At 49.7% G+C, this 26,487-nt stretch overlaps 1 protein-coding gene across 1 annotated transcript; it reads left to right on the forward strand.

Moving 5' to 3' along the window:
• Positions 1-967: 967 nt before the first annotated feature.
• On the forward strand, positions 968-26,487 carry ZNF541 (zinc finger protein 541). The gene is made up of 15 exons (XM_006106905.3): positions 968-1,274; positions 6,144-6,387; positions 8,525-10,388; positions 12,152-12,210; positions 12,474-12,633; positions 12,843-13,010; positions 13,923-14,247; positions 20,229-20,292; positions 20,862-21,004; positions 21,409-21,512; positions 22,816-22,891; positions 23,672-23,760; positions 25,576-25,716; positions 26,036-26,217; positions 26,319-26,487. Exons 1-15 carry the CDS (start codon positions 968-970, stop codon positions 26,485-26,487), a joined length of 4,095 nt encoding a protein of 1,364 aa, XP_006106967.1.

The raw sequence follows: 26,487 nt of genomic DNA on the forward strand, positions 1-26,487 counted from the left end.
AAATGAAATGAGTTTAATAACATATTATATTTAACCCTCTAGGTACAAAGTATTCTCACTGTAACATGTCATCAATATAAAAAGTTATTATTTTTCTGTACTAAGTCTCCCAAACCCAGCGTGTATGTTACACTCACAGCACATCTCAGTGTCGGGCCAGGCCACGTGTGACCAGCGGCTGCCGTAGGGGACAGCGGCTCCAGGCCCATGAGTCTGATGTTCCCCTTGTGCTTGCACCTCTGGCTTTGAGTTTTCTCGCTGCTGCTGGCACTTGGGGGTTTACATGTCTCTTGAGCATGGCTGTGTATTAAAAGTTCTCTTTTCTCATATTTCTATGTGTTTATAGCTGGAAAAGAGGTCAGTTCAGTCCACCATGTTGCTGGGAGTCCTTCCACTTATTCCTTACAACCACTTTATGATGGAAGCTATTCTTTTTTTATATATATATTTTATTGATTTTTAAAATATATTTTATTGATTTTTCACAGAGAGGAAGGGAGAGAGATAGAGAGTTAGAAACATCGATGAGAGAGAAACATCGATCAGCTGCCTCCTGCACATCTCCTACTGGGGATATGCCCGCAACCAAGGTACATGCCCTTGACCGGAATCGAACCTGGGACCTTTCAGTCTGCAGGCCGACGCTCTATCCACTGAGCCAAACCGGTTTCAGCAGATGGAAGCTATTCTTATGCCCAATTTACAGATGAGGAAACTGAGTCTCGTGGAGCTTAAGTGACTCCCAGGGTCATATGGCTATTAAGTGTCAGAGAACAGACCCAAATACAGGTCTGTTTGAATTCCAAGTCCAAGTTCAATCCACTACACTGTGTTGCCATCTTGTAATTTTGATTCCTCCTTGTTCCTTTTTAGGAATTAGAGACCAGGAGTTCTCTCCTCCTGAATCCTTGCACGGCTTTGCTCATCTGGAGAGTAACTCCTGGCCAAAACCTGGCAGCAGATAACCATGGACCAGTACAGCCTTGGGGAGGAGGGCGCCCTTCCATCCAAGAGGCACCTCCCTTCCTTATCCGAGAGCCAGGGGCTCCACTGCAGTGACACCCTCAGCCGGGACCTGGGGCCCAGCACACGAGACCTGCTCTACGCTGGCCTGAGTGGCTTGGACCTGGACCCCAGCCTCCCAAAGCCCGGTGTGCCCAGCGAGGCCCTGGAGGACAATTTAGATGCAGTGTCCCTGTACTCGGGGAAGGACAGTGACTCCGTGAAGGTGCTGGAGGAGTATGCAGACCCGGAATCTCAGGCTTCCTTACAAGGTAACGCTGTCCCCCTGGGGCCCAGGGCCTGGCGGGCTGCAGGGGGTTGGAAGTGTCTCTCCCACAGATGATTGGGGAGCAGTTATCCTTCTTCCACTTGGGACTTGTTCCCAACTTCCTAGTCGAGAAAACGTACCACTGGTGTTAGGGAACGATGCTGAGAACGGTGGCTGTTTGGGGATGTCCTAGTCTCGTGCGTGGTGTGGGCAGACCTTCGCGTGTACGGCAGACTTTCCTCTCCGTCACCGCTTCTCAGAGGGCCTTTCACACTTCCAGACCCAGCCGGGAGCCTGTCCATCTGCTGCTTCCAAACTGCCCAAGCCCAGGGTCTTTATCCGTAAAGTGGGGGGACAGTAACACCCTCCCTTCTTCCCCCAGAGTACCAGTAAGAGAAAGCAACAGAAGACGTGAACGCAAATGCACTTTGTAGACTGTAAAGCTCTGGACAGATGAGAGTTATTTTGTTATTTTTACCCACATTGTCAGAATTCATTTCAGACAGCCCATCGGTTCGTTTCGAAGTCTTTCTCTTCAGCAATGGAGGAAAAGGGCGAACTACTGTGATGAGTGGTTCAAAGATCCCAATAGTTTATGCCGGAAGCCAATTCCAGCAGGTCATAATTGCAAGAGTTTCATCCAAAGGTTGATGGAACTTGGGGACTCAACAAGGGCTGAGTCACATATGTTGTCACCTGTTGGGAATGGCTGAGGGAATTTCCCCAAACCTGAAAAGGGATGATTGTTTGCTGCCAGACAGCTCAGGACATCTTAATCTATATGTTATTGCCTCCTGCTGGCCAAACACCTGAACAGCCGTAGGCTAATTCCCCCATTCGGACAATGGCTCTGTATAGGAAACCCTGACCCTTTGAAGTGTATATCTCTGCTTCGCCTCAGGACAAACTGTGTTAATAAAAAGCATGGGGTCCTGAGACTGAGGAGATCTTAGTTCCTTTTAGCTAAGCTCCTCTGACCCCCGTATGCCTTTCAAAATTATGCTTCATCTCTGGACTCATACTTAAGTTACTCACAGCCCCTTTTCCAGATTGCTGAACCCTTCTTAATGCCGGAACAAGAACCCCGGCAGTTTAAATGAGGAAAAACAGGCCTTCATTAAATCTCCTTTTGGTTTGCCTTCAGGCTTCCCCACAAGATCAATTCTGTTTTGGTTTTCCATCCTCTTTTTTTAAAATATATTTTATTGATTTTTGTACAGAGAGGGAGAGGAATAGAGAGGTAGAAACATTGATGAGAGAGAAACATTGATCAGCTGCCTCCTGCACACCCCCTACTGGGGATGTGCCTGCAACCAAGGTACATGCCCTTGACCGGAATCAAACCTGGGACCCTTCAGTCCGCAGGCCGACGCTCTATCCACTGAGCCAAACCAGTTAGGGCAGGTTTTCCATCCTCTTTATGGTGGTGGGTCGGTTGCTCAGATGAGTTGACTGAGCCAGAGCTCTTTGAAGTTTATAGCCACACTGTGCGCGTGGAAGGGTACAGCAGCCCTGTAAACATGTTAACCTTCATTGGAACAGGCAGCTCCCAAAGGCCCTGAAGACTTGCTGCCATGAAAGCCTTCTGAGCCCCCACTCGCATACGATGTGGAAGCCAGGGCGTTAGTCTTGCACCATGTAGGAACAGTAGCTAAACGTGAAGTCCTAGACTCCTGGGACATCTGAGTGTTGTAGGCACCAGGCCAGGCCCGGGGATACAGTGATGAGGGTTTTCAGCCCAGGCCACAGAAATCACCTGGAAAACGCTGCTGAGTGCAAATACTAGTATCTGCGCATTATGCCGGGCAGAAACACTGTAGCTTCCCCTGATTTTCATAGGGGTCTGTGCACCCCTCCCCCACAGTGTTACAAATCATTAGTCTAACTCAGCTTTTCCTAATTTGTTATATATATAAATTGATTTCAGAGAGGTAGGGAGAGGGAAAGAGAAACATCAATGATGAGAGAGAATCATTGATTGGCTGCCTCCTGCATGCCCCAACTGGGGATTGAGCCTGCAACCCAAGCATGTGCCCTTGACCAGAATTAAACCCGGGACCCTTCACGCTGCAGGCTGATGCTCTATCCACTGAGAAAAATGAGCTAGGCCCTAATTTGTTTTAAACTTGAAGTTTTTCATCTCATTTTTTAAAAAGGGATCTACTGAACATTAAATTTCTATTCTTTACACTTCTCTAACGTAAATTTAGGTCCATATAAATGCATATACTTACGTTAATTTTAAAATTAGAAAAGTAATGCATATTTATTAAAGAAAACTTAGGAAATAAAGCAATGTAATAACAAGAAAAATCCCCACTCTGGCTCCCACATGTAAATTTTTAAAAATGTGATTAAAGTCACTCAGGAAAACATGGTTTTGCAGAGGTGTATTAAGTGTATCATTCTCTTTTTAAAACTTAGAGTATCTACTTACTTTTTAAAAAAATATATATATATTATTAATTTTTTACAGAGAGGAAGGGAGAGTGAGAGTTAGAAACATCAATCAGCTGCCTCATGCACACCCCCTACTGGGGATGTGCCCGCGACCAAGGTACATGCCCTTGACCAGAATCAAACCTGGGACCCTTCAGTCCGCAGACAGGCGCTCTATCCACTGAGCCAAACCGGTCAGGGCGAGTATCTGCTTTCTTACATGCAGGTAGACCATGCAGTGGTCGCTGTAGCAGTTGTTTATCCCATTGTGTTGTTTGACCATATTCTTGCTCATTAGGCTGCAATAGTGTTTGTGAACAACTCTGCACATCAAGTTTTCTTTTTAGTTAGTTCTTTGGACATCTTCTAAAAAATGTTTATTGATTGATTTTAGAGGAAGAGAGAGAGAAAGAAACATCGATTTGTCATTCCCCTTGTTGATGCAGTCATTGGTTGCTTCTTGTATGTGCCCTGACAGGGGATCAAACCTGCAACCATGGGGTATCGGGACGACGCTCTATCAGCTGAGCTACCTGGCCAGGGCCTGAACATTTGCTTCTAAGTCAGTTTGCCCGTCAGAGAACGTACAGTTTTAGAGCTCCTTTAACAATTACTCTCTGGGAAGATCAAGTGCCTTCCCAGACCAGTGACTCTGTTTGCCTATTTTTCAATGTCCTTGCTAATTTTTCAAAACAACGTTTTGTTTTCTAGTTTAATAGTTTCTTTAATGAGCATTTTCAAAGTAACTTAGCAAGGCCAGGGCTTTCCCCTGAGGGAGGCTTGTTTTTCCTCATTTAAACTGTTGGAATCTTTTAATCACTCATCACAGTAATTCTCATATGAAGAAGATGTAAACCAGGCAAGTGAAGTGACAGATGGTCCACCCCAGAGGCTCAGTTGGGACAAAAGTCTGGCTCCTTCCTGCTGTGTTTCTCACACTGCATCTCAGCCACAGAGACTTGCCATCTGGGTCCTTCAGTGCCATCCCCTCCCCTCCCCTCCCCCTTCCCTGGCCTGTGACAGTCACAGATCCTGCCTCTAGCTTCCTAGCTAATTGGTGAGTTCTCAGCTTGCCCTCTCATGCAGGCTGTTCCATCCCAAAGACCGTCCAAGGGGAAGAAAGGTCTCCCATTGCTCATCCATCCAACAGATGGTCATTGAGCACCTACGAGTGCCCGGATGGGAAGTCCAGCAGCTGGAGCAGGGAGCCGGCAGAGTCCCGCGTCCGTGCCCTGAGCAGTCCTAGTGATGTGAGACCAGCTCCCTTGACCCTTTAGTCACCAAACCCAGCTCTGTCCCTTGGAGCAAGACAGAGCCATCCACTCCCTCCTCCACACGCTGGCCCTTCAGATGCCTGAGGACTTCGCCCCTCTCCCCCCAGAACATTTCCAGCCCCTTCAGTTCCTCCAATGACATGATTCATAGAAATACCCTTTTATCATTTTACCCCCAAAATGCAGGAAACATGGACTATTCAGATACACAAGAAGAAGAAAATAAAAATGACCAGTCAATTTATTCTCTCTGTTTTCTGAACACATTTCTTTTTCTTTTTCTAAAACTGGGACAGTTCTGTTTTGCAACAGGCTGCTTTTTCCTGGCTTAGTGCAGCATGAACAGCCTCTCGTGTCATCGAGCATTTTTCTACGGTTTTATCTGAAGTGCGTATGTCATACACCATTTAACCCACCAGGCCGTGACCTGCATGCCTCCTGTCAGAGATTAGTCGTTTCCAGCATTTCTCCAGGAAAAACAGTGTGGCCGTTGAGTCCCTCGCAGCAAACTCTACAAGTCTACATTTATTTCCTTCATTAAAAACCCAAAGTAGCCAAAGCCGGTTTTGCTCAGTGGATAGAGTGTCGGCCTGCGGACTGAGGGGTCCCAGGTTTGATTCCGGCCAAGGGCATGTACCTGGGTTGCGGGCACATCCCCAGTAGGAGATGTGCGGGAGGCAGCTGGTCGATGTTTCTCTCTCATCGATGTTTCTAGCTCTCTATCTCTCTCCCTTCCTCTCTGTAAAAAAATCAATAAAATATATTAAAACAAAACAAAACAAAAAAAAACCAAAGTAGAATTGGCTGGGAGAAAGGATTGAGACTCTCTTAAGGTTTTGGAGTGTGTATTTCTGGATTGCCTTTCTCGGAGTGAAATGGATGGGGTGGTCAGGAAGCCCCGCCCATCTTACCCACGGAGAGCCTCAGGCTGCTGCTGTCCCCTGGAGCGGGGCACCAAGACTGGGTCCCTCCTGCAGGTGCACCCGACCAGCTGCCTTCTCTCCCTCCCCTGGTCCTAACCCCTGTTTCCTCTGAAGGAAAGCTGCTGAAGTGGGGGTTCCCAGCCCACTCTCCCCAAGCCGCCGTGCCTCTCAGCTGCAGAGCCTCCAGCCGGCTCCTTGACCGCCCCCTGTCTCTAACCTGTGCTTTCTCCTGTGTAGACCTGGGGCTGGGCCCGCTCAAGGCGCCTAAAGACACCGACGAAGGAGGCAGGGCGAGCTCGGGGAGTGCAAGGAAAGGAAAGCGGCAGCACAGCTCCCCCCAGAACCCGCTTCTGGACTGCAGCCTCTGCGGGAAGGTGTTCAGCAGCGCCAGCTCTCTGAGCAAGCACTACCTGACGCACAGCCAGGAGAGGAAGCACGTCTGCAAAATCTGCAGCAAGGCCTTCAAGCGGCAGGACCACCTGTACGTAGGAGTCTGGTCCTGCCAGCTCTGCAGGGGGCAGGGGCGGGGGTGGGGGGTGGGGGGAAGGGGCGTTCCTGTATCTCCTCCATCCCCTCCCAGATCAGCTTTTCCCACCCCTCTTGGATGGTCTCACCTCCGTGTTCCCCAGATGGATGTCACCTGTGCTGAGCCCCAGACTCCCCCTTCTCACACTGCCAGTGCCTGGGGCAGGGCTGGCACTGCCCTGGACGGGTCACTGTTCGGAGCCCCCAGATTCACACCAGGGAGGAAGTGGCTGCTGCCATGTGTAGCCGGGACCCTTGTGGTTTAAAGACACATAGCGGCTCCCTCCTGAAGCAGTGCTGAGCCCCCGAGTACCGTTCAGAGTCCCTGGTGGGTGTCAGGGCGATGGGTCTGCGTGCCATGAGGAGTATGTGCTGGGATAACACTGGGCATGAGGTGTCTGAAACGCCTGCTTCTAGAACATGACGATGAAGTATTAACTCTTGTTTTTCTTTAACTCCTTTCTTTTTTTAGAACTCGATTTTTTTTTAAAATTATTGATTTTAAAAAGAAAGCCCATGGTAAGAGTTAGGGGCAGAATTTCCTTTGTTCTTGATGTCTGGGAAGTGATGAGCTTTTCTTGCTGGTAAGGAAGGAAAGACAGGCTTTTCTCAAACGAGAGACTTGCACGTGGGAAGTTCATCCCTTGCGTTTGTACAGCACTCCTAACCCTTACCGGAGGCTTTGATTAATTTATTTTTTGTTGTTGTTGTTAATCCTCAACTGAGGGTATTTTCCCATTGATTTTTAGAGAGTGGAAGGGAGGGAGGGAGAAGGAGAGAGAGAAAGAGAGAGAAACATTGATGTGATGTGAGAGAGACACATAGATTGGTTGTCTGCTTCACACGCCCCAACCAGGGCTGGGGATTAAACCTATAACCCAGGTACGTGCCCTTCACTGGGAATCGAACCTGAGACCTTTCAGTGTGCGGGCCAACGCTCTAACCATTAGGAACACTGCCCAGGGCTGATTCATTTATCTTTTCCTTTCTCCTCTTGCCCACTCAGACCCAAAGGAAAGGAAGTTAATTTGCTCATGTCACAAGTTGGTCACAGTTGGGCTAGAAATGGGGTCTCCGGATTCCTGCTCCGCTGCTTCTCTCAGAGGGAAGCCCGGGCCGGCCTGCGGGGAGGGACGTTGCTGTTCCCTGCACATGCCCCACGGGCCACATTTGCACCTGCCCACCGGGACTGTGGGGAACCCAGAGGGTGTGTGTTTATAATATATTCATGTGGCTATAACTATGATATAAACATAATACACATTTGTATTCATTGATATTTGCAGAAATTGTGGGCACATTTGTCTGTTTTCCAGAAAGTGTTCTGATTGGGCATCTGGACTTTTTTCGTTTTGCTGCGGGGGATCCGGGTAGCTGTCTCCTGCAGCGGTTCTCAACCTGTGGGTCGCGAACAATGAAAATACATCCTGCATATCAGATATTTACATTACGATTCATAACAGGAGCAACATTACAGTTATGAAGTAGCAACGAAAATAATTTTATGGTTGGGGGTCACCACAACGTGAGGAACTGTATTAAAGGGTCGCGGCATTAGGAAGGTTGAGAACCGCTGAGGAACCCAAGGGGACGCAAACATTCCTGTTAGAGGAGGGGTGTCCCTGGCTAGCACCTCCCCCGTGCGCCCTGCAGAGCTCTGGTTCTCGGGGCTGCTCAGAGAGGCTCCTTGGAAAAACGGTTCTGTGGCAAGTAAGGTGGAGACGTGGAAAGTCAAACAGATGCTTCCCTATCTGCTGCGTGGCTTTTACATTTTGCTCCTGTGCGCTGTGAACCTCCCAGGAGCATATAATGTTTTTTCAAAACTTATTTGCCAGCTGAGCCCAAGTCCCCAGGGAGCAACTCTGGAGGACTGGTGTTCCTCGGGAACCCACTTTGGGGAACTCTGGCCTGGCTTCCACTGATTTTTTTCAGATAAGGGGTTTACTTAAAGGTGAGGGAGAGGAGCACCCCTTCCAGACGGCTTCTCCCGTAGTGGGGGCTGAGGGCGGTTTCTGAATCGTGGGGCACCCTGGGGTCCTCTCGTGGGAGGCCCTAGTAGAGCCTGCTGACTTCCTTCTCGTGTGTGACTCCAGGACCGGGCACATGCTCACCCACCAGAAGACCAAGCCCTTCGTGTGCATCGAGCAGGGCTGCAGCAAGAGCTACTGCGACTACCGCTCGCTGCGCCGGCACTACGAGGTGCAGCACGGCCTGTGCATCCTGAAGGAAGCGCCCGCGGAGGAGGAGGTCTGCGGGGACTCCCCCCACGCCCAGGAGGTGGCCGGCCCGCCCGCTCCCAGTGGCCTGCGGTCCCTGATGCCCCCAGAGGCCAGGTCCCCTGGCTCCCTCTTGCCCAACCGGGACCTCCTGCGCTGTATCGTGAGCAGCATCGTCCACCAGAAGATCCCTTCTCCCTGCCCGGCCCCAGCAGGGCCTTCAGACAGCAGCGAAGGGAGGAACACGGCCTGTCCCTGCCCACCCTCATCCGGGTCCTCCTCCGGCACCCCAGCGAGCACCCCAGCAGCCCCAGGAGCCCTGGGCCCTGAGGTTCCCGAGGAGCCGCGTCCCCCGCAGAAGGAGCCTGTCGCTGACATGTTCACAGCCGTCCACTCAAGGGCAGCAGAGAATGGTGGCCCCGACCCATCCGAGCCGGAGCCTTGGCTGCTCCAGCTCCCATCCGCCCTGGAGGGCTGGCCTGAGGGCGGCCCCCTGCCTGCCTGCCTGCCTCTGTTCCGAGGCCAGACGGGCCCCTCCAGTTCTCAGCCATCCAGCCACAACTTCCAGTGGCTCCGGAACCGGAACCTGCCCGGCTGCCCCAAGAGCAAAGGGAACAATGTGTTTGTGGTCCACAAGGCCCCGGCGGTGCAGTCCCCGGAGGGCCCGGAATCCGGCCCCGGGCCCAACAGCGCCTCCCCCAGCAGGGAGCCCTCCCCCAGCTCGGGCCTCAGTCTGGAGGACGTGCTGCCCTTCGCGCCCTCGCTCCTGAAGGCGCCTGGGGAGGCCTCGGGTGACCCCAGACATGCCAGCGGGGAAGATGACAACTGGGCCTCCAGAAAGAGCCAGTGTGACTGCGACACGTTCCCGTGGCAGAACCCCAGGGAGCCCGGCCTGCAGGACGTCCAGAAGCCGGGTGGGCTCCCGTCGGATGCCACCCCGCTCTTCCGGCAGCTCTTCCTGAAGTCGCAGGAGTCTCTGGTGAGCCACGAGCAGATGCAGGTGTTCCAGATGATCACCAAGTCCCAGCGGCTCTTCTCCCACGCCCAGGTGGCGGCCGCGTCCTCCCAGCTGCCGGGCCCCGAGGGCAAGCAGGCCGCCCTGAAGTCGGGGCCGTGGTCGCAGCAGCCCCTGCCACTGACGCCCAGTGCTGACTCTCTCCACGCTGGCCCTGGGAACCCGGAGCCTGAGGGATCCCCAGTCCACAGGAGAAAAACCGCAGCTGCTCTCCCCAGAGCAGCCTCTCCTGGCAGCACGAAATGGGACTCGAAGGGAGGACCAAAGGTGGCCACCGCCCCGCCGTCCCTCACAGCATCGTCTCTGGACCCTCCTGACAACCCAGACATCTCCTCTCTGGCCAAGCAGCTGAGATCTGCAAAAGGAACTCTGGACCTGGGGGACATGTTCTCCCCCGGCGGCCCTCAGCAGAGCCAGGCAGGGGGGGACCAGCCGCCTGGAGCCCCGGGCCCCGGGAAGCAGACCCAGGCTGAGAACGGCGCGGCATCAGGAGCCACGAAAGGGGAAAAGGGCTCGGCCTGCACCCGGGGCGGAGGCTACAGGCTCTTCTCCGGCAACCCCAGGGCCCAGCGCTTCTCAGGCTTCCGGAAGGAGAAGGTGAAAATGGACATGTGCTGTGCCGCCTCTCCCAGCCAGGTGGCCATGGCCTCCTTCTCCTCGGCGGGGCCTCTGGCGGACGCCCCCCGGGACTCCAAGTCCAAGCTGACCATATTCAACAGAATCCAGGTACCACAGGGGTTGGTCTAACCGCAGGGCTGAGCGTCCATCGCCGCTCTGCCAGAACATTTCAGCCCCAGAGAAACCCCCCTTAGTTGTCACCCCCAATCTCTCCATCCCTCCCAGCCCCCGGCAGCCAGGAATCTACCTTCTCTCTCCCTGGATTTGCCTGCTCTGGACATTTCATGTCATTGGAATCATACACCGCATGGCCCTTTGTGACCGCTTCTTCCACTCAGCGTAGTGTTCCAAGTTCGTCCATCTGTAGCACGTGTCAGTGCTTCATTTTCAGGGCTGAGTAACATTCCTTCGTACAGGCACCTCACATTTTGTTCATCCGTTCATCAGTTGACCCTTCTTGGTCATTGTGAATAGTGCTGCTGTGGACATGGGTGTCCATGTTTTGTGCGGGCATCTGTTTTCATTTCACTTGGGAAATACCGAGGAGTGGAATTGCTGGGTCAGATGGTAACTCTATGTTTGACCATGTGAGGAACTGCCCGACAGTTTACCAAAGCAGCTGCATCAGTTTACATTCCCACCCACAAGCCATCGAGGGCTGCAATTTCTCCAGGTCCCCTCTAGCTCATTGTTGTCCTGTTATCATAGCCTTCCTTGTGGCTGTGCAGAGCTCTCCTTAAGGTTTCCTTTGCATTGCTCTGATGCCTAACAATGTTGAGCATCTCTCTACCCTATGTGCTTATTGGCATTCGCAGATCTCTTTTGGTTCAGTGTTTATTCAGATTCTTGGTCCATTTTTATTTTTTTTTATTGATTTTTAAAGGAAGCGGAGAGAGAGAGAGAGAAACATTGATGTGAGTGAGAAACATTGATTGGTTGTCTCCCGTATGCTCCCTGACCAGGGATTGAACTCAAAACCTAGGTGTGTTCCCTGATCAGGAATCGAACCTGCAACCTTTTGGTGTACACTGCTCCAGCCAACTGAGCCACTCAGCCAGGTCTTTGACCATTTTTAAATTGGGCTATTTGACTTTTTATTATTGAGCTATAAAAGTTATGTATTATGAATGCAAGTCCTTATCAGACATATATGACTTTCAACAATTTTCTCCCATTCTATGGGTTTTCTTTTCACTTTTCTTTTCTTTCTTTTTTTTTTAATATGTTTTTATTGATTCTTAGAGACAGAGAAAGGGAAGGGGACAGAGAGATAGAAACATCGATGAGAGGGAAAACATCAACATTGACTGGCTGCCTCCTGCACGCCCCCTGCTGGTGATCGAGCCTGCAACCCAGGCATGGGAATTGAACCAGTGACCTCTGGGTGCATGGGTTGACACTCAACCACTGAGCCACAATGGCTGGGCTCACTTTCTTTTTTTTATACACTTTTTTAAAAAATACGTTTTCATTGATTTTTTTAGCGAGGAAGGGAGAGGGAGAGATATAGAGAGAGAAACATTAATCAGCTGCCTCCTGACCAGGATCAAACCTGCAACCTGGGTATGTCCCCTGACCGGGAATCAAACCAGTGACCCTTCCATTTATTTATGCGTTCATTGATTGTTTCTTGTATGTGCCCTGACAAGGGATCGAACCCAAAACCTTGGTGTATCAGGACACTGCTCTAACCAACTGAGCCAGCCCACGGGCTGTCTGTTCTGGCTTCTGTTTTGGTGTCATCCAAGAGACTATTGCCTAATTCAAGGTCGCAAAGAATTACACCTGTATTTTATTCTAGGCGTCTTAGAGTTTTAGCTCTTGCAAACCTCGTTTCTGATATGTTGGCTCGGGTGTATTTTTATCTTCAGGGTGGAAATATCTACCGGCTCCCCCATCTGATGAAGGACGAGAACATGGCAGGTGGATGGTAAGTTGAGAAGTCCCTCCCCCACATCTGGGGGAGCTCAGCCCCTTCTCTTCCATGTGCTGGCCCTGGGTAAGCGAGCTCTGGATGTGTCAGTCCTGACGAGGTGTGCGCCAGGCCCTGAAGAATTGGGGTGTCGTCTCCATTTCTTAGGGTTCATCTAGAGTTGTCAGTGGACGAGACTTAAAAAAGAAAAGAAAACTGGAGTCAGTGATCAGGGACAGAGTCCCGTTCTCGCATTCTTCCCTCCTGCATGTCTCCCGCAGTAGCCAGCAAAACGGGGGCCCAGCAGACTGGGCAGAGCCAAGGAGCACGTACGTCTGCAAGAACTGCAGCCAGATGTTTTACACCGAGAAAGGGCTGAGCAGCCACATGTGCTTTCACAGCGACCAGTGGCCGTCACCTCGCGGGAAGCAGGAGCAGCAGGTGAAGGGCACACGCCGTAGAGTCTGTGCTTTCAGGGTTGCTGACAGGCTCGGGGGAGTAAAGGACTGGGGGCCATTTATCTCAGGATGGGATGTCCTCCTTAGTCTGGGGGAGCCTGGGGAGGGGCCAGGAGTCGGAACTGCAGGCTGGAGCAGCTCTTCCGCTCCCCACTCGCTGTTTCTCCTAAAGAGCCGTCTTCTCTGCTCTAGGTGTTTGGCACCGAGTTCTGCAAGCCCACGAGACAGGCGCTGAGGCCAGAGGGGGACGGGCAGAGCCCCCCCGGAGCCAAGAAGTCCTTGGACAACACGGCCCCTTTGGAGCTCCCCATGTCGGTGCCTGCGGCTCCCACACACCGAGTCCTGGGGAGCACGGCCAAGGTGGGTGCTGGTCAGTCCACGTCCTTCCTGCTGCTCTCCCTCCCGACCTGCTGGCCCAAACGCCACAGGCAGTCCTGCCTCCAGAAGAGCTTGGTTTGCGTGTTCATTCACTCACTCATTCGGCATCCGCTGAGCCTCCTCTGTGCCGGGCCCTGTGCTGGTGACACCGTGTGACCGTGAAGGCCTCTGCCCTGCTGCTGGGGCTCCCAGTTCAGTGCAGTAGATAGACCCTCCCCCAGACAGTGATGACCCAGAGTGGGCAGGGCAGGCTGGGGGGGGAGCTGTGGGAGCCCCGAGAGGGACCAGAGGGCCAGCCTGAGGAGTCACGGAGGACTTCCTGGAGGTGGGGGTGTGGGAGCCGAGACCTGGAGGATAAGGAGGAGTAAGACTGGCAGAGGGGAAGGGAGATTGTGTGGAGGTGAGAGGACATGGGAAGTTCAGGCCGTAGGGCTTTCAGCCTGTTACTAGAGGGTCCTGCCCGGAACAACGCAAGCTGGACGTGGGGACAGGGAGTCTGGGTCCCACTGTTCATCTCACAGGCGCTGTGATCGCTTGGAGGGGAACACATTTTCGTTTTGTCAGTCACTCTGTGACTCTGGCCCCCACTGTTTAAGGGCCAGGCATGTTAACCATTGACACTGGCCTCCACGTTCCCAAATCCTCTGAGTCAGGGCCTCTCCTTGGAGTGCGGGTGCATGAGAAGGCTCCAGCCTTGCACGTCACAGGCAGAGCCTTGGGTCTGGCTCCGGTGGGTGGCCCTGCCCAGCCTCCTTTGTTAAGGGCTCTCGGCATGGACAGCAGGGGGTGTGCCTGTCACGTTTCCCTCTGTCCTGGGGTCAGTGCCCTGAGGACTGAGCTGTGTGGCAGGAGCCTCAGTGACCCTTTGTGGGTCTGAACTGTCTTCTTCCCCAGGGGCAAGAGAAAGACATGGAAGAGAGAGACAGCAGGGAGAGCAGCCTGCACAGGAAGCGGAAGAAGCGCCCCCAGCCCAAGGCACTGTTCATCCCTCCGCCCCGCTCCACATTCGGGGAGCCAGGCCCAGGAAGATGCCACCAGAGCTGCCTGCGGTCTCCGGTGTTCCTGGTGGACCGCCTCCTGAAGGGGTTATTCCAGTGCCCTCCCTACACGCCACCTCCCATGCTCAGCCCCATCCGGGAGGGGTCTGGGCTGTATTTCAATACGCTCTGTTCCACGTCGGCTCAGGCCAGTCCCGACAAGCTCATCAGCACCACGCTGGGTGAGTGAGGCTGGGCTGGAGCTCCCGGTCATCACACGGCCGACCTCCTGTGGACCAGACCCTCTCCCTTTAGCGTTCGGCCCAGAGATTCCCCCGCCTATGGCTGTGGGTGCCATTATAAGTATCGCAGGACCATCTGTGGCCACAGCCTTGTAGGTGCTTAGAGTTTTACAACCATAGAGCCATTTAGCCTTTTACCCTTCTGCCTACCCTCCAATTAACTTTTTAAACAGCTTTATTGAGATACTAGAGGCCCGATGCACGAAATTCATGCAAGAGTAGGCCTTCCTTCCCCCGACTGCCGGCACCGGCTTCCCTCTGACACCCAGGACCTAGGCTTCTGTTGTAGCCCCGGCTTCATCCGGAAGGACGTCCGGTCTAATTAGCATATTACGCTCTTATTATTATAGATAATTTACATGCCATATGAACCACCATTTAAAACGTACCGTGATTTTTAGTATATTTGCAGGGCTGTGCATTCATCACACAATTTGACAGCATTTTCATCACCCCCAGAAGAAGCACTGTCACCCCCATACCCCAGCGCCCAATCTCCCCAGCCCCAGGAATCGACTGATCTACTTTCTCCATGGATTTGCCCATTCTGGACATTGTGTATAGGAGGAATCATACGTGACATTTTGTGTGTCGTTTATTCATTTAGCATGTTTTCAAGGTGCATCCATGTAGCGTGGATCAGTGTTTCGTTCTCTCTATGGCTGAATAATATCCTGTTGTCTGGATGGATCACATCTTATTTATCCATTCATCAGCTGTGAGCATTTAGGTTCCCTCGTTTGGGCTCTTATAAGTAGTGCTATTATGAACATTCATGTACAAGTTTTTGTGTGGATGTGTGTTCATTTCTCTTGTGTAGAAACCTAGGAACGGAGTTGCTGGGTCATATGGTAACTGTGTTTAATCATTTAAGGACTTGCCAGACTGTTTCCAAAATGACCGGGCCATTTTAAGTTCCCACCAGCATTGTATGAAAGGTCCAGTTCCTCCACAACTTGCCAGGACTTCTGTCCATTGCTGTTTTTATGACCACATCAGGTGCAAAGTGTCATCTCTTTATGGTATTGATGGCTAATGCTGTTGAGCATCATTTCATGTACTTATTGTCCATATGTATATCTTCTCAGGAGAAATGTCTATTCGTCCTTCACCCATTTAAATGTTGAGTTATTATCTTTTAATTATTGACTTTTGAGAGTTCAAGTTCCTTATCAGATATATGATTTTCCTACAGATATTCAATCTCATTTTGTGGGTTGTTTTTTCGTTTATTTATGGCAGTGTTTGCGGTACAAAGGTTCATTTTGATTGAGTCCAGTTCTTTCTTTCATCACTTGTGCTTTCAGGGTTGTATCTAAGATTTTGCCTGACCAAAGGTCACAAAGTTTTGCGCCCATGTTTTTTTCTAAGAGTTCTCTAATTTTAATATAAAATTTCGTTCTTTGATCCAATTTACATTTAGTTCTTTGATCATTTTAAGTTAACTTTTATATTCTATGTAAGGTTAGGATCCAAATTCATTCTTTTGCGTGTGGGTTTACATTGTTCCAGCACCATTAGTTGAAAAGATCTTCCTTTTCCCGTTGAATTGTGTTGCACCCTTGTTGAATGTCAATGAACCATGAATTACTTGAGATTTGTTTTTCTTTTTAAACACATTTACATCTATAGATTTCCTTCTAAGCATTGCTTTAGCTACATTTTGTAAGTTTTAGTTTGTTGTATTCTTATTGCCATTCATCTCAAAGTATTTTCTCATTTCTCTTTTGATTTCTTCTTTGATACATTTATTATTAAGGAGTGTTGCTTAATTACTACAAATTGCCTTCTTTTAAAAAAATACCTTTTTATTGATTTCAGAGAGGAAGGGGAAGGGGAAGAGAGAGAGAGAGAGAGAGAGAGAGAGAGAGATCGATGATGAGAGAGAATCATTGATCAGTTGCCTCTTGCACACCCCCACTGGGGATTGAGCCCACAGCCTGGGCATGTCCCTGTCTGGGAATCTAACCATCACCACCTAGTTCATATGCTGATGCTCAACCACTAAGCCACACTGGCTGGGCCAAATTGCCTTCTTTTATTGATTTTTTATTCTATTGTGGTCAGATATATATTCAGCCCTTCTAAATGTACTGAGGCATGTATTATGGGCTAGAATATGTTCTATGTGCATTTGGGAAGAATGTATGTTCTGATGTTTGGTAGAATTCTCTGTCATATCTAGTTAGTTTCTAGTGTTGTTCCTTGTTGATCTTCTGCTTAGTTGTCCTATCGATTATTGAAAGTATTGAAATCTCCCACCATTATTTTTAAGTTGTATATTTCATCCTTCAGTTCTTTCAAGTTTTGCTTTCTGTATTTTTAGATTATGTTTTTAGGTGCATACATGTTTATAATAGTCATCATGTCTTCCTGATGGCTTGGCCGACCTTGTATCATTATGATATGATTGTGATATCAGTTATCATTCATACTATAATTGTATCACCTCTCGTAATATTTGTCTGACAGTATAGCCATTCCGTCTCTTTTATGGTTGTTGTTTGCTTGGCATGTATTTTTCTGTTCCTTTATTTTTAACCTATGTGTGTCTTTGAACAGAAAGCATGCCTCCTGTAGAGAGCATTAGTCGGAGCATACATTTTCTAAGCCAGTCTGACAAACTGCCTTTTGATTGGTTTGTTTAATCCATTCTCATTTAATGTTATACTAATGTGGTTGGATTTTTTTTTCTTTTCTGTAAGTCTCATGTATTTTTCTCCTTTTGTTTTTCCTTTCCTGCTTTCTTTTGTATTAGGTGAATATTTTCTAGTGTTACTTTTTCTTAGTCATTTCTTAGTGGTTGCTCTAGGACCTACAACATACATGTGAACTATGAGAACCTTTGCAGATGTGCCACAACTTATTAAGAACGGAACATAGAAACGCTGCTCTTTCTATCTCTGTTTCTGTAACACTTTTATTATTATTGTTATATTACATATCTATGTGTTAGAAACCAACAAGGCATTGTCATAATTATGACTTTATATCATTTTTAAAACAGAGAGAATAAAGGAAAGAAAGCAAATGCCATTTATAGAGTTTGTTATATTAACCTTATTTTCCACTTCTGATCTCTTCGTTTATTCCTGTGGATTCAAAGCTACTATCTGGGTGTTACTTCTTTACTCCAATGCAGCTCCGCTCCTTGGTGCTGTTATTGTCACATATTTTACATTTCCGTGTGTTACAGGCTACACTGCATACTGTTTTATGCAGGGCTTTTTAAGTCAATTTAAAAGAGGAAAATACTGGCTTTTGTAATTACCTATGTAATTACCTTTACCAGTGCTCTTTTTTTTTTAAGTTCAAATTTCTATCTGATATCACTTCCTTTCAGTCTGAAGAACTTTCTTTAGTATTTATTTTCATTATGGAGATATAATTCACATACCATACAGTTCATCTCTTTAAAGTATAGATAATGCAATGGTTTTCAGTATATTCACAGAGCGGTGCAACCATTACTATTATCAATTTTCAGACAATGTTACAACCCCCCAAAGAAGCCCCACAGCCATCAGCAGCCACTCTTTCCCCTGCCCTCCCCCCGAGCCCTAGGGAAGCACTAACCTCCTTTCTGCCTCGATAGACTTGGCTAATCGGAGTATTTCATGTAAGTGGAATCGTACAATACTTAGTCCTTTGTGGTTGCCTTCTTCCACTTTGCATAATGTTTTCAGGTTTCACCCATGTTGCAGTATGTATCAGTTCTTCCTTCCTTTTTAATGGCTGAATGATATTCCACTTCTTTTTATTGAATCTATTGGGGTGACATTGGTTAATAAAATTATATAGGTTTCAGATAGACACTTCTAAAATACATCATCGGTATATTGTATTGTGTTCACCACCCCAAGTCTCCTTCCATCACCATTTGTCCCTCCTTTACCCTCCTCTACCTCCTCCACCCACTTCCCTCTGGCATTCACCATACTGTTGTCTGTATCCATGAGTCTTTCTTTTCTTTTCTTTGTTTAATCCCTTCACCATAATCTAGCTTTAATATTTCTTATACTAAAGGACTGCTAGCAATAGATTTTCTCAATTTTTATTTATGTCATAATGTTTTTATTTCACATTCATTTTGAAAGGTAATTTGCTGAGTATGAGATTCTTGGTTGACAGTTTTTTAATTTCACCAATTTGAATATGTTATCCCACTGCCTTCTGACCATTGTAGTTTCTGATGAGAAGTCAGCTGTTAATCTTACTGGTGCTCTTGTATATAACAGGTTAATTTTCTCTTTTGGCTTTTAAGATCTTTATCTTTGGCTTTCAACATTTTGCCCACAATGTGTTTGGATGTAGAGCACTTCGTGTTTATCCTACTTGGAGTTTATAGTGTTTCTTAAATGTGTATCTTGTTTTTCATCAAATTTGGGAAGCTTTCAGCCATTAATACTTTAAATATTTTTGACCCTTTCTCTTTTTCTGGTCCTCCCATTACACATATGTTGTTGCAGTTAATGACATCTCACATTTCTCTGAGGCTCTCTTCATTTTTCTTTTTTCTGTTTTTTAGATTCCATAATCTCCATTGATTTATCAGCAAGTTAGTTTATTGATCATTTCTTCTATCTGCTCAAATCCACTGGGCCTCATTTTGGTTCTTTTTTAAAAAAATGTAATTTCTGCCTCTTAATGGTAATCTTTATTTGATGAGACCTTCTTTTTATACCTCCCTTTAATTATTTAAACATGGGAACTATGGGGACAGTAAGCCCCCTCTCCTTGGCACCTACCTGGGTTAGAGTACTCCGGGTAGAGTCTGTTACAGAGCTGGAGGCCCGGTGGGTGAGGGCATGGGCCATGGCTCAGATGTCACAGATTCTCATTGTTCTTGCTAAGATTTGGTCAGTTTTCTTGAGTGTATGCCTTTAAGACAACTTCCAGAGACTTTAACTTAGTGTTTTTAATATAATTTTTATCAGTTAATTTGTTGTTGTGCTGAGTTCCTTGCTGTACTTTTCAGAAGTCCTATCCACCTTCTATGTAATCTTTTTTCAAAAGTTAATTTTTTTGCGATAAGAATAGTTAACATGAAATTTACCCTTTTAACAAACGTTTAAGTGTGCAATACAGTATTTTGACTGTGTTGTACAGCCCATCTCTAGAGCTTACTCATCTTGCTTACTTAAAAATTCAATGCCCATTGATTAATAACTACTCACTTCCCACTCCCGCAGGCCCTGGAAACCACCCTTGCACTCTTTGATTATGTGGATTTGACTATTTTAGGTACTTCATAGAAGTGGACTCAGATAGTATTTATCTTTCTGTGACTGGTTTAGTCACTTGGTCTAATGTCCTCAAGGTTCATCTGTGTTGTTGCATATTACAGAATTTCCTTTGTTAAGACTAAATAGTATTCCGTTGTATGTCTATACCACACTTTCTTTATCCACTCACCCAGCAATGGCCATCTGATTGTTTACACCAGTGATTCCCAAAGTGGGCGCTACCGCCCCCCGGTGGGCGCTGCAGCGATCCAGGGGGGCGGTGATGGCCACAGGTGCATTTGGGGGCGACGAGTAACTGCTATTAAAATTTAAAAAAAATTAATTTCCAGGGACTGAGTAATATTTTTTCTGGAAAGGGGACGGTAGGCCAAATAAGTTTGGGAACCACTGGTTTACACCTTTTGGCTATTATGGATAGTGTTGCAATGAACATGGGCGTGCAGGTATCTCCTGAGATCCTGATTTCTTACTGTTGTCTATATCTTTACTTCTGGATAAATACCCAGGAACGAGATTGCTGGATCCTATGGTAACTCTATCCTTAATTTTCTGAAGAACCTTTCTACTCTGCAGGCTTCAAGAGCCTGCTTTCAGCCACTCTGGGGAGGTAGACAGAGGGCTCCGTGGATCGCTTCTCGTCTGTCTTCTTGAGACTTTTTGTTGTGTGTTTTCTAGATCAAGTGGATGTTTCTTTCGGCATCTGTGTGGTAAAGGATGACACCAAAATCAGCATAGAACCGTGAGTTGGGGCCGGCTCAGAACCTGAGGGGCCTTCCGAAGTGGAGCTGCTTTCACCCTCCTTGCATTCCAGTGTCAGTTTTTCCCACGGGCTCCTGCATCCCAGGGGGGATCAGGTCTAGCTCCAGAGCCTCCCCAGGAGACGAGGCGTGGGTTTCTTCGGGTACTTGTGGCACGTTCCCTCAATATTCCTTTGTCCAGACCTACCATAGTTGGGGCCATCGGGAAAGAATGCCCAAGACCCTGGGGTTCTAGGTAGAATTGGTGATGGCACAGTGGTTACATGGATGTGGCCATGGATGTTGATGTCAGGTAGCAGCATGTACGTCCCTGGTCCTAGACCCCAAGAGAGACCCCTGAGGCCAGAAATCTGGCAATGAAAGAAATTGGAGGAAGGAAGGAAATATCCCTTGAGAGGTTTCTGGAAGGCCCGCACGTGGGTCAGGGTGACCACCACGCAGCACGGCGGCGATGGTGGAGGGTTCCCACAGAGCAGGGCACACCTTGCACCTTCAGTTCCCATCTTAGTCACGTGTACCTCGCATGTCTGTGTCTGTGACCTCATTGCAGACACATCAACATAGGAAGCCGGTTTCAGGCTGAGATCCCGGAGCTCCAGGACAGATTGCTGGCCGGAATCGATGAGCATTTAGCTTCTCTGGTCTGGAAGCCGTGGGGAGATGTGATGACCAACCTGGAAACGCAGGATAGAGGTGGCTGGGACTTTGGGGCCAATTTCCCAAGGCCTCCCCGCATCCCCAAGGCGTTTCTCCTCCCAGTTCTCACTTTGACCAAGAAGCAGGGTCCCCTGGGATAGAGGGCGGGGGGCAGGGGGGGCGGGTAGAACTAGCCCTCAGTCCAGTATTGCTTCTCCCAGGCCGCAGTCTCCTGCCCCCACCTCTCTTCTCATCTTCTCACTCAGTAGCTTTCCAGGCTGTCCAAAGCAGGCGCCACAGCAGGGTTTCCGCCCTTCCTCCTTGGCCCTCCCTTCCCTCAACCTGCTTTGAGCTGAAATGTGAGGCCCCCCTGTCTGTGCTGTCAGGGAGCCTCCTCCCTGGCCCTTGCTGACTCCCTGTGTCTCCCCCTTGCACCCGGCTGGGGCCGCCTTTGGAAACAGTGACCGAGCTCTGCAACGTGGCCTGCTCCAGCGTAATGCCGGGAGGGGGCACCAACCTGGAGCTCGCCCTGCACTGTCTGCACGAAGCCCAGGGCAACGTTCAGGTGAGGGAGGCTGGGGCTGCGTGAGTCTGCCACGTGCCTTCTGCGTGGGGGTTGCAGCCATGAAAACGGAAGGGAAGGCTGCTCATCCGCCCCCATGCGGCCCTGGGATTGGTGTGGCCCTTGAACACAGGCTCCATAAATCAGTTCTTTATTTAGGGAAACAGCAGGGCCCAGGGTTACAGCAGGGCCCAGGGTTCCTCTGAGCCCTCAGGGGCAATGGGGAGGGGAGCCTAGTAGACCAACGCAGGTCCTGCATGGATCTGGTTTATTTATTGAGCTGTATCTTTTTTATCGCAAGCCCATGCATGAAATCCTCTGGTGTAACTGAAATGCCTGTGCTGTCTCCAAAGGCCCTCCTCACAATCCTGAGGTTTAGAAAATAAATTAAAAGTCCAGCTTGCCCTGGCTGGTTTGGCTCAGTGGATAGAGCGTCGACCTGCAGACTGAAGGGTCCCAGGTTCGATTCCAGTCAAGGGCACATGCCTGGGTTGTGGGCTCCATCCCCTGTGGAGGCATGCAGGAGGCAGCTGATTGATGGTTCTCTCTCATCATTGATGTTTCTAACTCTTTCTCCCTCTTCCTTCCTCTCTGAAATCAATAAAAAAATAAAAAAAAATAAATAAAAATTCCAACTCCGAGGAGTGGGAGAGGAAAATTAACAAGTTAGGGACCCAGTGCCACAGTCCTGCTGCTTCTCAGCAGAGAGGCCACAGTCGGTGCTCAGCAGGGCAATCACACGGCTGTTGGCTCCCACTCACCAGCTGATGACGGGGGCACTGGCCAGGGCCCACTCGCCGGTCCGCGCTTGGTTTAAGGCTCTGGCACCGCCATCTTGAAATACTTCATTTTTGAATAGAAGGGCCCACGTTTCCATTTCGCACTGGGCCCTGCACATTACACAGCCCGTCCTGACCAGGGTGGTGCTGGTGAACGGGACAAAATCCCTCTCTTCATGGGGCTTAGAGTCAAAACAGGAAATATGCTTTAAAAATTATTAGTGCTATGAAGCAAATAATGCGGGGCCATGGGCAAGGGCAGTGCTCCCAAAATGCTGGTCCTTGAAGTAAATAAGGAGCTTGAGCCAGAATCAATCCACATACTGTTTCCTCCATAAGAAAATCTTGCTACGAAAAAATAGTGTCAGCTGCCCCCAACAGCGTGCTCAGGATCCAGTCGACGTGCCCACAGACGGCTCCCAGGTGGTGGCCAGTCCGAGGACCATCCACGCGTGGGGTGGGGAAGGCTGAAGTCGTCTGAATGAATGAGACAGTGAGTAAGTGGCCTGCCGCTCCTCTTGTTCCAGGTTGCCCTGGAGACCCTCTTACTCAGAGGCCCCCAGAAGCCGCAGACTCACCCACTCACCGACTATCGCTACACAGGTGACTGGAGCGAGGCGCCAGCGTGGTTTCGCCTGGCTGAGACCCCCGAACCAATCTGCTTCCATGGCAAGCTCTGCTTGTGCTCTTGGCGGCTCTGCCTTCCTTTCCAGAAGGGCCTGCCCTCTCCAGGGCGACTTGTGGGCACTGTGTGCTTCTAGACCAGCGGTTCTCAACCTGTGGGTCGCGACCCCTTTGGCGGTCGAACGACCCTTTCACAGGGGTCGCCTAAGACCATCCTGCCTATCAGATATTTACATTATGATTCATCACAGTAGCTACATTACAGTGATGAAGTAGCAACGGAAATAATTTTATGGTTGGGTCACCACATGAGGAACTGTATTTAAAGGGCCAGAAGGTTGACAACCACTGTTCTAGGTGGACCCTACCTACCCCTGACCAGTGGCTCCCTCCTAAGCTCCGCCCAGCCAGGAAGGGGATGCTTCTGGCCACGGAGAGGTGGAGGCGGGCTCAAGTCGGGTTGAGCATACCACCCTTGAAGTCAGGCGGTCTGGGGTCGCCACCTACCCTTGGCAAGTCTCTTACCCAATGGAAGGCTCGGTTGCTGCATCTGTAAAATGGGGATAGCAGTGGTCCCTCCCTGCTAAGGGTTTTGTGAGGATTGTATGAGGTAGAGCAGATAAGGGGCTTAGCAGAATGCGTGTCACATAATCGGTGCTCGGTGCTGGGAATTGGAAAAGGAGGGTGGTCAGCATTTCAGCCATGGCTATGTTCCCAGAGGAGAAAAGTCTTTCCCCTCCTTGACTGTCTCTCGGGTAGGTTCAGACATCTGGACTCCCATGGAGAAGAGGCTCTTTAAGAAGGCGTTCTGCGCCCACAAGAAGGACTTTTACCTGATACACAAGACGGTAAGGCACGTGGTGGGCTGTGTAGACAAGGCCTCGCCTCACACAGCCGAGCCAGAGCTGAGGGAGACCAGTCAGGGGTGACTCTCTGCTCATTGTAAACAGTTTGTAATTTAAAAAGCCATTGTTGCCCAGCCAGCGTGGCTCAGTAGTTGAACATCGACCTATGAACCAGGAGGTCACGGCACATGCCCGGGTTTCGGGCTCCAACCCCAGTGGGGCGTGCAGGCGATCAATGATTCTCTCTCATCATTGATGTTTCTATCTATCTCTCCCTCTCGCTTCCTCTCTGAAATCAGTAAAAATATATTTTATAAAAAAAGAACTAGCCTTTGGTTTTGTTGGTGGTTTTCTAGTTAGTTGATTTCTGCTCTATTATTATTTCCTTTCTTCTGCTTGCGTTGGGTTTAATTTGTTCTCTTTTTTTGTTTCTAAAAGTGGAAACTGAGGTCCCTGATTTGAGACTATCCTTCTTCCCTATTATAGGTGTTTAGTGCTGTAAGTCTCCTTCCAAGACTGCTTTGATAAATTTTGCTATGGTGGGTTTTTATTTGTATTCAGGTCAAAATACTTTTTAAAAAAATAAATATTTTATTGATTTTTTACAGAGAGGAAGGGAGAGGGATAGAGAGTTAGAAACATCGATGAGAGACAAACATCGATTCCGCTGCCTCCTGCACACTCCCTACTGGTGATGTGCCCGCAACCAAGGTACATGCCCTTGACCAGAATGGAACCTGGGACCTTTCAGTCTGCAGGCCGATGCTCTATCCACTGAGCCAAACCAGTTAGGGCGGTTAAAATACTTTTTAATTTCTCTTTTGATTTCTTTTTTGACCTGTGAGTTATATAGAAAAGTACATGATTTAGTATTCAAATATATCAGGGTTTTCCAGAGTTTTCTGTTACTGATTTCCTATGTGATGTAATTGAGGTGAGAGAAATACTTCGTATGGCTTGAGTCCTTTAAATGTATTAAACATTGGTTTTGGCCCAGAACATAGTCTGCATCTGGGTAAATGTTCTGAGTACCTTTAAAGGAAGTGTATTTGCTGTTGCTGTGTGGAGTTCTATAAATGTCAGTTCAAGATGGTTAATATTGTGGTTCAGGTCTTCCATTCATTTCCTGTCCACTCGTTCTAGCAACTACTCAAAATGGGATGTCAAAATATTTGGCCCAGGCCTGGTGGCTCAGTTAGTTGGAGCGTTGTCCCGAACACCAAAAAGGTTGCGGGTTCAATCCCCAGTTGGGGCGTATACAGGAGGCAATTGAGCAATGTTCTCTCACATCGATGTTTCTCTCTCTCTCTCTCTCTCTCTCTCTCTCTCTCTCCCCCCCCCCCTTTCTCTCTCTCTAAAATCGATACAAAGCAATACCCTTGGGTGAGGATTAAAAACATTATTGTTAATGGGAACACTTCTTAGTGGAGGGAGGAGCAAATGGTGGGGTCTGAAGGCCGCAGGATCAAACCGTGCCCTCAAGCCTCCTCCTCCCCTCGTGGGCCCCTGGTTCTTGCAGAGGCTGTGATAGCCACTGCATGAGGGCATTCGCTTTAGTCCCCGGTGGGAAGCGGGGCTCTTTGGCATGACGTCACAGTGAGCGTCCTGCGGTGAACCTTCGTGCGCCTCTTCCCACAGAGAAGGGCTCTGGGCGGCCTTGCTGCTCAGATGGTCTTGGCTGTGGTCACTTCACTCTGAAGCCCTTCATCACCTGGACGGCTCCGTCGTGTAGTGAATGGCCAGGCCAAGCCAGAGAGGGAGCGTGTCCGCGTGGTGGCTGCGGGCTGCCCATCGCCAGTTTCTGTTTTCTTTCCCTAGATCCAGACCAAGACCGTCGCCCAGTGTGTGGAGTATTATTACATCTGGAAAAAAATGATCAAGTTTGACTGCGGCCGAGCCCCAGGGCTGGAAAAGAGGCTCAGGAGAGAGCCAGAGGAAGCAGACAGGACAGAGGCAAAGGTAGAGGGCCCGGGCGTCTGGAGTTCAGTGCTGATCTGGGTGCCCGCTGCCCGTCCATGCTGCCCGTCCACGCTGCCCGTCCACGCTGCCCGTCCATGCTGGGGGTGGGGAGGGTTTCCCTGCGAGGACGTCTGTGCCCTGTGTCCCTGCGCCTCCCTCCTAAGGGCTGAGGGTCAGCCCGCCCGTGGTTTCTGCCCCCTCTGCAGGTCACGTGCAGCCCTCGAGAGAGACCTAGCCACCGTCCAACCCCCCTGTGTCCCTGCGCCTCCCTCCTAAGGGCTGAGGGTCAGCCCGCCCGTGGTTTCTGCCCCCTCTGCAGGTCACGTGCAGCCCTCGAGAGAGACCTAGCCACCGTCCAACCCCCGAGTTAAAGATAAAGACCAAGAGCTACAGGAGGGAGTCCATCCTCAACTCCAGCCCCAACACCGGCCCCAAGCGGACCCCAGAGCGGCCGGGCAGCGCGGAGGGCCCCAGCGTGTTTCCCTGCAGAGAGTGTGAGAGGTACCGGCCCTTCCCCCAGGCCCTCAAACCGCTGCCTCCCACCCTCCCCCTGGGGCAGCCCCTCCCCCCGCTCTGACCCGGGTCCTCCGGTGACTCCACAGGGTGTTCGATAAGATTAAGAGTCGAAATGCCCACATGAAGCGGCACCGGCTTCAGGACCACGTGGAGCCCATCGTCAGGGTGAAGTGGCCGGCGAAGCCCTTGCAGCTGAAGGAGGAGGAGGAGGACGAGGAGGAGATGGGGGCTGACATCGGGCCCCTGCAGTGGTGA

This window comes from Myotis lucifugus, unplaced genomic scaffold (genome assembly GCF_000147115.1).
Source record: "Myotis lucifugus unplaced genomic scaffold, Myoluc2.0 scaffold_945, whole genome shotgun sequence".
Classification (NCBI taxonomy): domain Eukaryota; kingdom Metazoa; phylum Chordata; class Mammalia; order Chiroptera; family Vespertilionidae; genus Myotis; species Myotis lucifugus.